At 40.8% G+C, this 9,945-nt stretch overlaps 1 protein-coding gene across 5 annotated transcripts in view; it reads right to left on the bottom strand.

Moving 5' to 3' along the window:
- Positions 1 to 205: 205 nt before the first annotated feature.
- pld7 (phospholipase D family, member 7) overlaps positions 206 to 9,945 on the bottom strand; it is a 27,179-nt gene continuing 17,439 nt past the window's right edge. For 4 of the 5 annotated variants that reach the window (XM_060927999.1, XM_060927998.1, XM_060928000.1 and 1 more), the window contains exons 3-11: positions 5,667 to 5,851; positions 5,395 to 5,578; positions 5,124 to 5,238; positions 4,910 to 5,037; positions 2,616 to 2,819; positions 1,395 to 1,534; positions 1,031 to 1,196; positions 834 to 933; positions 206 to 701 (exon numbers count right to left, since the gene is read on the bottom strand). In XM_060927999.1, coding sequence (XP_060783982.1) covers positions 493 to 701; positions 834 to 933; positions 1,031 to 1,196; positions 1,395 to 1,534; positions 2,616 to 2,819; positions 4,910 to 5,037; positions 5,124 to 5,238; positions 5,395 to 5,578; positions 5,667 to 5,851 — 1,431 coding nt within the window. In that variant the 3' untranslated portion in view covers positions 206 to 492. Of the gene's footprint in view, positions 702 to 833; positions 934 to 1,030; positions 1,197 to 1,394; positions 1,535 to 2,615; positions 2,820 to 4,909; positions 5,038 to 5,123; positions 5,239 to 5,394; positions 5,579 to 5,666; positions 5,852 to 9,945 lie in introns of those variants that run through there. The other variant, XR_009655241.1, reaches the window with a different exon arrangement.

Genomic DNA, 9,945 nt, shown 5'->3' with positions numbered 1-9,945 from the left:
CACGGGGAGAACATGCAAACTCCGCCCAGAAAGGCCCTCGCCGGCCACGGGGCTCGAACCCGGACCTTCTTGCCGTGAGGCGACAGCGCTAACAACTACACCACCATGCCGCCCCTATGGTATATTATAATAAAAAAAAAAAAAAAAAAAAAACATTAAAAAAAAAAAAACATATCAGGAATAAAAATGCAACTGACGATTATTTGACATGCTGTTTGAACCCTTTACTCAGGAATGCTTCTGAGCATAAGTCTGAACAAGTCTTGCAGAAATTCAGGTTTTAGGACATGAAAAAAAAAATGGAGCCATGTATACAGATCATAAAAGCAAAAATATACACAAGCTAATAAAATATACACATTACAGAGAAGTTATTGTCATGACCAAATGTTGCCCAGAGTAAAGGCAAGTTTAGATACATTCCAAGTTACAGCAAGTCACAAGGCCAAATGTAAATAGTGCATAAACGCCAAAGTCTCTGATACAACAGCTTTACAGTGCTTTTTTCCTCCTGCTGCAATACTCTACGACATCGTCCGTGAGAGGACGAGCAAAGTCAGAATTCCAGTCTCTCTGGAAAATCTTCTGTAGTTGATTCTGCACTGTTTGCTGACCCTTTTCCAGCACAGAGCCTGTCTGATTCACCACAAACCCAACTCCAGCTGTCTGGGTGAAATAATTTTCAGACCAATTGGAAGTTCCTGCAAATGCAATAAAATTACCAGAGATTAGGAGTTTTAAAGGTGTTCAAAACAGACAGTTGTACTGCCATAATAACTTGAGTTTCAATTATACCGACACAACAAAGCTTAAAGCAAAGCGAGTACGCTCACCGATGTAGACGACACGATCTGTTACCATATACTTGGCATGGTTCACACGGGCAAAAGGGATCTGATGTTGGGGCGGTGTATAAGGAACCTCGAAAATTTTCTGGAAAGCGCACAAAGCAACTCAAATGACGTCAACATCTTGATAAAAAGTTAGGTTATGATATATTTAAAACACAAGTAGGAAACCTTTGACATACAATATGAATGTTGCATCCGAGCGGTGTCTTGCTGAGTACTGATAAAGACTGCAAGAAGATGAACATAGTTTCAGGAGAGTGGGTCCAGCAGCTGACCAGCAGATTCACGTCCACCTTTCGGGCACATGCGGCGTCCCGCAGTGCCGAATCGATGGCAGGCCAGAACCTAATACAACATAGTGGACAGAATAAATTTCTCTCTTAAATAAATAAATAAATAGAAAGTTGTACACTAGCTTAAACGTTTAAGCACCCAGCACATAGGATACCATTTTTTTTTATTATTTGCTATAATAAAAATAAATAAATAAAAAGTCTGATCCTAATGATCTAAAATCACTGATCCTCTACAAAAGGTGGTTACCTTACTTCAGGGGTGAAATCAGACATTGGAAGGTAGTCCATCACAGACACGTAGATGAATTTTTTGGCATCAGCAATTACTGAGAGAATAGCTGATAAATCATCTGTCCGTCCGTAAGTGGCTAACTGAGGTGGAGCGCTCTTAAAGGGGGGGAAAAAAAAATAGGCAAGGTAAGGTTTGCTAATTTACATACTGCCTAACTGATAAGATAATAAGTAAAGAATAAAACACGACAGGGTGTGCTGTTATGGGAAAGTAAATCAATGATGGGATGATTCCTAGAACTAAACATCCAGAAGTCTTAATTCCTCTTATACCACAGCAATTTGCCAGTGATTACATGTTTTATTAATTAAAAAACAAACCATGTCATGCGTGTTAACTGTCTATGGTTACATTTTAATCTTGTAGAATATCCACAGGTCAAGTTAGTTGCTGTTGTCATTTACATTACAGCAGATACAAACACTCATGCCCTCACCAGCCTCTCCATTTTTCTTCCTCCTGAAGACAATAAGACAAAAGAAAAGCCCCAGAAAGCACAAAGTCCTTTGTCCTGAAGACTTTCTAGTGGTGGAAAACTTTACCCTTAAGATGCCTGACATTGGAGACTCCTTCCATGAATGTTAAATAAATATCTGCTTACAGAAAACAGCAGCGTAAAAGTTATTATATATGTTTTTCTTTGTTAAATAACACATTTTTAATCAATCAATTACTAGTCTTCGATTATGTGGCACATCTGCCATACAAGTGCAAGCAATTTTGCCATTAGCAAATAACGTATTCAACCACACGCATTAATATAAACGTGATTTGCAGGAGACACTATGGCCACTGATGTACTGTTAGTGAGAACCGTTTAACGCCTTCTGACCAAACAGAATTGATAATTCAACAGCGCTGTGGTATAAAGGCACTTTACCGTCACCAAGTGTTCATAAAACTGTTCCATGTTTACAGTCAACAAGTTCATGCAAGTGTCTGGATCCCACTGGATATCACAGATTAAGAGATTCATACACATAAAAGGAGTCAGTGAAGGCCAAAGAATGAGAGTGAATGTGTCAGTGGATTACAGTACTGTACGCGAGAACTGTTGAGTAGTTTGATAAGTAAGTGATCACATTTTGAGACAGAGAAAAATGGCATCCATGTTATAACTGTACACAGTGTGGCATCCATTTGATACACTTGTGAGAGCAAGGCCATGGAACTCACAGACAGATAGACACGTGCAGGAACACCGTTGAATTTAACAGTTAATGGATACTTAATGCTGGAGAGGGCGGAGAATCGGCCAGGCCAGTAGTGAGGTAAGGAACTATTTTTCTGAGCACCGAGTTCCCAGTAGACTCCAAATATCCGTGACGCATCCTGTGCCAAACAACTGCAATCCTCCACAGAAACACCAACCTCCTTTACCTGCAGAACATTTCAGTGGAAGGAATAAAATACTGACTTATTGTGGTGCCTTAAAGGAACAGTCCACCGTACTTCCATAATGAAATATGCTCTTATCTGAATTGAGACGAGCTGCTCCGTACCTCTCCGAGCTTTGCGCGACCTCCCAGTCAGTCAGACGCGCTGTCACTCCTGTTAGCAATGTAGCTAGGCTCAGCATGGCCAATGGTATTTTTTGGGGCCGTAGTTAGATGCGACCAAACTCTTCCGCGTTTTTCCTGTTTACATAGGTTTATATGACCAGTGATATGAAACAAGTTCAGTTACACAAATTGAAACGTAGCGATTTTCTATGCTATGGAAAGTCCGCACTATAACGACAGGCGTACTAACGCCTTCTGCGCGCTTCGGCAGCGCATTGATATCTGAGCTCTGTATTAATGCGCTGCCGAAGCGCGCAGAAGGTGTTAGTACACCTGTCGTTATAGTGCGGACTTTCCATAGCATAGAAAATCGCTACGTTTCAATTTGTGTAACTGAACTTGTTTCATATCACTGGTCATATAAACCTATGTAAACAGGAAAAACGCGGAAGAGTTTGGTCGCATCTAACTACGGCCCCAAAAAATACCATTGGCCATGCTGAGCCTAGCTACATTGCTAACAGGAGTGACAGCGCGTCTGACTGACTGGGAGGTCGCGCAAAGCTCGGACAGGTACGGAGCAGCTCGTCTCAATTCAGATAAGAGCATATTTCATTATGGAAGTACGGTGGACTGTTCCTTTAATAAAGTTCAAAGTGTATGTCCTAATTGTATGATTTATCTGGCATAAAAACACCCCATGTCTTCTTGAAAACACAACCTCATGTCTTTGGTCCGCTATGGTGGTTACACCATGCTATTACCCATGGTGCACTGCACTGGGAAAATACATTCATGTCGTATGTATCAACTTCAGGCCAGTTCAGATTTCAAAGCAGGCATATTAGCACACTGCTAGCCAACTAGGTAGATAATAAACTAGCTGGTACATATGCACAGGATTTCAATATCTGGGTCTTGATTTGCATTTATTTTCTCAGAAATCTCATCTCGTTATCTCTAGCCGCTTTATCCTGTTCTACAGGGTCACAGGCAAGCTGGAGCCTATCCCAGCTGACTATGGGTGAAAGGCGGGGTACATCCTGGACAAGTCGCCAGGTCATCACAGGGCTGACACATAGACACAGACAACCATTCACACTCTCATTCACACCTACGGTCAATTTAAAGTCACCAGTTAACCTAACCTGCATGTCTTTGGACTGTGGGGGAAACAGGAGCACCCGGAGGAAACCCACGCGGACACGGGGAGAACATGCAAACTCCGCACAGAAAGGCCCTCGCCGGCCACGGGGCTCGAACCCGGACCTTCTTGTCGTGAGGCGACAGCGCTAACCACTACACCACCGTGCTGCCCTTTTTTCCGAAATATGGAAGCCAAATATTTAACAGTTATTCCACAAAATCGAGTCATACTTGAGCTGGTAGCCAATGAGGCGCGTAGCACCAAGTTGGCTATAAGCCATGTACGATGAGATCGAGTGGAATAACTTTTTTTTTCTATCCACATTCACTGGATTTTGAGAAACAGAGCATTTTTATTTTTTGCAAACTCAATAAATAAAAACTTTATACAAAACGTCCGACAAAATAATTTCTGCTTAGAATGTAAACAAACCGGCAAAATAACAGTTGCAATTTATGAAAAATGCGATAATTCTTAAAAAAAAAAAAAAACATTCTTACCATCAAATACTTGTATTCCATATTTTGTTGCTTTTTTTGTATTTTGGGGGGTTTTGTTTTCGAGTAGAGTTTTTATTTCGTCCTCGGTTGGTTCAGAAAAACACTCCATTTTGTTTCACTCTATTCACGGTATAGGAGCTGATAGCTTCGTAGTACAGTGGCCAATCAGAGCACGCAATTGCTCATCCAGTGAACGTGGATAGAATAATATAGTATGTTCAGTATAAAGCATGTTTTTATCTTTCTGGGTTTCTGAGCAGCATGTTAAAACTGTCCGGCGTTGACATTCAGAATGCCAGATGTTGATATTTTTGGAAATACCTGGGTTAGTGAGCGCCAATCCATGTTTGCACTTCCTACATACATGTGCTTCTTGTCCACAACCCAAAGCTTTGTGTGGACGATGCCTCCAGTGATGTTTTTAAGGTCAACCTCTCTGACTTCTGCACCTGAATGCGCAAAAAAAAAAAAAAAAAAAGGATAAGACACATTGCTCCTGTGGAAATTCTAAAGACAGGAAACCTGTCAAATCTACCTGTTCTTGTTAGCTCGTCTGTGTCTGATCTGTTCATCTGAGGGCCATTCACTGCAATCTGTAAATTCACACCCCTAGATTCAAGCTGCTTCAGGTGATCCAACAGTACTTGGCCCTGAAACAAAACATATAATCAAACTGCAAGAGTAAGAACTGATGTGCTTAGTCAGAAAGCAGATGACTTTCTGAGCCTGAACAGTGCGTCATGAAGGATAACCTGGTGGAGAATATCAGTTGTTGCATTGAAACCCACACACCAAAGCCGTTTTACCTGCAATGCACTGGGATCAGTCAGGCCGATATCGGAGTCTCTCAGCGTGAGGTAGAAAGCAGCGATGTTGACTGAGCTGTTAGCTCGGTTCAGCAGGTTGGTCCAGGTGTGTGAGATGCTCTGCAGGTGTGGGGATCCAGAAGGGAAGAGCATTCCTTCAGGAATACTCTCAGCCAGAATCAGTCTAATGGGTAGGATTTAAAACATGTTTAAGCATCTTGTAAAGATTTTAGTGTTCTCAGTTTTCTGAGAAAAGATTTTCGCTTTCTCACCTACAGTCAGAGCTGCATTCCTCTTGGGGCAACCAGAAGCCTTCAAGCCAGTGCAGTTCCAGCTGCACCATGAGGTGGGACACAGATCTAGGGACCCCATAGAGCCAAATGTGTTGACCAAATCCACCCAAAATCAACAGGATAGTTGGGAAGAAACAGAAGAGAGCAAAGCTCCTTCCTCTTGTCTACCAAACACACAATAACAAAATACTTTAACTTGCCTTCATAGAAAAGACACACATTACAGAATCCACCCCATCTGTCCATCCATCCATTATCTGTAGCCGCTTATCCTGCACAGGGTCGCAAGCAAGCTGGAGCCTATCCCAGCTGACGACATGCAAGAGGCAGGGTACACCCTGGACAAGTCGCCAGGTCATCACAGGGCTGACACAGACACAGACAACCATTCACTCTCTCATTCACACCTACGGTCAATTTAGAGTCACCAGTTAACCTAACCTGCATGTCTTTGGACTGTGGGGGAAACCGGAGCACCCAGAGGAAACCCACGCGGACACGGGGAGAACATGCAAACTCCACACAGAAAGGCCCTTGCCAGCTGCTGGGCTCGAACCCAGGACCTTCTTGCTGTGAGGCGACAGTGCTAACCACTACACCACCATGCTGCCCCACCCCATCAGTCATTGGGTATAATTTTTGTTTCCAAAAATTATTCATGTTTATACCACAGCACTGGGGCAGCACGGTGGTGTAGTGGTTAGCGCTGTCGCCTCACAGAAAGAAAGTCCGGGTTCGAGCCCCGGGGCCAGCGAGGGCCTTTCTGTGCGGAGTTTGCATGTTCTCCCCGTGTCCGCGTGGGTTTCCTCCGGGTGCTCCGGTTTCCCCCACAGTCCAAAGACATGCAGGTTAGGTTAACTGGTGACTCTAAATTGACCGTAGGTGTGAATGTGAATGGTTGTCTGTGTCTATGTGTCAGCCCTGTGATGACCTGGTGACTTGTCCAGGGTGTACCCTGCCTCTCACACTTCGTCAGCTGGGATAGGCTCCAGCTTGCCTGCGACCCTGTAGAACAGGATAAAGCGGCTAGAGATAATGAGATGAGACCACAGCACTGCTAAATTATCAAATCTGGTGTTGATTAATTTTCTAACAGCACTGACAATGGTTTTGGCTGTAATTTAAAGCACGTTTATATAAATACTACAGTTTCTACATTAAAAGCTCATTTACAGGCACTTAATAGTTCTGAGGCACAGATGCTCCATATGCCTCCTAATGAACAAATTTAAGTGTTATTTATAAAAAAAAAAGTGCATAATCAGTAGAAAGAGTCACCAGTGTCAGTGCTCTGTAACACTAAGCTTAACATGATGGGAGAGTCTTCAAAGCAGACAATGAGCTTTGAGCCTTTCGGTTATTCAGTAATGTTATTTTTGTCTTAACTTCAAGACAGGCAAAAAAAGAGAGGTTTGTGTGAACGACTGCTTATAGCTCATACATGTCAACCTATACGGAATATCCGTATTTTATACGGATTTGATTCAATAAACGTAGTATACGGGCGTACAAATAAAGTTATACGGATTCTTTAAAAAAACTTCCATATTTATTTAGAGCTATAATCAATTCCCACGATGATAAAAGAGCGCATAACATTTACAAACGTACTGTACACCACAGAAAGCACAAACAGTCAGTAAAGAGTCTTATGAAATTGCGCATTATCTTGTGGTAGCGAGACTTCGTTCCACTTCTGAGCATGTGCACAGCGCATTGCAAGAATCCCGCCAACCGGGAAGTAACATTTTGTTTGAAACGCGCATTTCCACCTGAGCGACTGACAAGATTCTGAATGGGCACTCCGGCAAGATCAACACAGACACTTGCTGTGACATGCAGCCTAGTGAGGTATTGGTGCAGACTGCTAAAAAAGCTGTCATGGAGTACAATTCAGAACATTAGAGTGACACTTTGTGTTTTTGTCAAACATTGGAGCTTTGTATTCATTCTGAAGGTTTATTGTTATTAATATTGAATAAAAAGTAACTTGGATATATCATTGTTAATCATTATTCAAATTTTAGGTAAATTATTTTAATTTGCATCTTATAAGGATTTTATAAGGGAAATACGGATTTTGGAGGTTGGTTACACAGGTTTGATTGACCAAAAGGTTGACATGTATGATAGCTGCTATAACGTAAGTAAAAATGGGAACTAACCTTTCTCACATACAACCCCAATTCCAAAAAAGTTGGGACGCTGTGTAAACTGTAAATAAAAACAGAATGTGATAATTCGCAAATCATGGAAACCCGATATTTCATCGAAAACAGTACAAAGACAACACATCATATGCTGAAGCTGATTTTTTTTTTTAAATATATATATTTATTTTGAATTTAATGTCCACAACAAGTTTCAAAAAAGCTGGAACAGGGGTATGTTTACCACTGCGCTGCATCACCTCTACTTTTAAGAACACTCTGTAAATGCTTGGGAAATGAGGAGACCAATTGCTGTAGGTTTGAAAGAGAAATGTTATCCTATTCTTGCCTGATATACAGTTTCAGGTGCTCAACAGTTCAGGGTCTCCTTTGTCATATTTTGCGCTTCATAATGCACCAAATATTTTAAATGGGAGACAGGTCTGGACTGCAGGCAGGCCAGTTTAGCACCTGGACTCTTTTACTCCAGAGCTATGCAGTTTTAATATGTGCAGAAAGCAGTTTGGCATGGTCTTGATGAAAAAAAGGAAGGCCTTCCATGCAAAAGATTTTGTCTGGATGGCAGCATATTGCTCTGAAATGTGTATATGAGTGATTCCACGCTTATGGGTACTGAAATGGGGACATGAACTTATTTTTAAAAATTCACCTAAAACCATTTATTTTTTTTTACCATCAGGTCACAAAACATGTAATCTTTAATGAATGATGTGTTAAAAGATAACTTTAATTTTCTGAGATGTAATAACATATTTATATGCCAAAGTCAGAACGTAATAGAAGTGTTGTGGACATATATATTCTCAATTTTAACAATGTAGAATTACTTTTTGAAACATAGGAAGGTGATGTTTTAGCAAATATAATTAATAAAAACGTGTAGTAGAATAAACATACACATTCTTTCAATAAGATTAACATGGTATATAGCTAGATTGTAATTAATTTGTAACAGATGCGAGATGGACAATCGTAACAGAAGTAATGTAACACATCATTTTGGAACTCATAGGCTTGACTTTGGCATATAAATATGTTTTTATTACATCTCAGAAAATTAAAGTTATCTTTTAACATATCATTCATTAAAGATTACATGTTCTGTGACCTGATGGTAAAAAAAAGAAATGGTTTTGGGTGAATAAGTTCATGTCCCCATAAGCATGGAATCACTCATATATATCATTCAGCATTAATGATGGCACCCATGAACGCACCCTCATACTATCACAGATGCTGGCTTTTGAACCGTGCACTGACAACAAGCTGGATGGTCCCTCTCCTCTTTAGCATGGAAGACACAGTGTCCATGATTTCTTCAAAGAACTTCTAATTTTGATTTATCAGACCTTGGATAATTTTCCACTTCGCCTCAGTACGTCATAAAAGAGCTCAGGCCCAGAGAAGGTGGCGGTGTTTCTGGATATTGTTTATATACAGCTTTAACTTGCATTTATGGATGCAGTAATGAACGGTTTTCACAGATGATGGTTTTCTGAAGTGTTTGAGCCCATACAGTGATTTCCACAACAGACACATGTCTGCTTTTAATCCCTTGTCACCTGAGGGCCTGAAGATCACAGGCATCCGATGTCAGTTTCCAGCCTTGTCTCTTGCATACAGAGATTTCTCCAGATTCTCTAAATCTTTTAATGATATTATGTCCCATAGATGATGTGATCCCCAAATTCTTTGCAATTTTATATTGAGGAACGTTATTCTTAAATTCTTGCACCGTTTGCCCACGCAGTCTTTCACAGAGCAGTGAACCCCTCCCCATCTTTACTTCTAAGAGACTCTGCCTCTCTGGGATGCTCTTTTTATACCCAATCATGTTACTGACCTGTTGCCAATTAACCAAATTAGGGGTGTTTTTTTTTTTTAAGCATTACACAACTTTTTCAGTCCTTTGTTGCCTCTGCCCCAACTTTTCTGAAACATGCTGCTGACATCAAATTCAAAATGAGCATACATTTTTCAAAAGAAACAATACAATTTCTCAGTTTCAACGTTTGATATGTTGTCTTTGCACTATTTTCAATTAAATACTGTATAGGGTTTCCATGACTTCCAAATCTTCACATTTT

The sequence above is a fragment of the Neoarius graeffei genome, chromosome 8 (assembly GCF_027579695.1).
Source record: "Neoarius graeffei isolate fNeoGra1 chromosome 8, fNeoGra1.pri, whole genome shotgun sequence".
Classification (NCBI taxonomy): Eukaryota; Metazoa; Chordata; class Actinopteri; order Siluriformes; family Ariidae; genus Neoarius; species Neoarius graeffei.
Note: the sequence above shows the minus strand (reverse complement) of the source record. Positions and strands in the feature narration are given on the sequence as shown.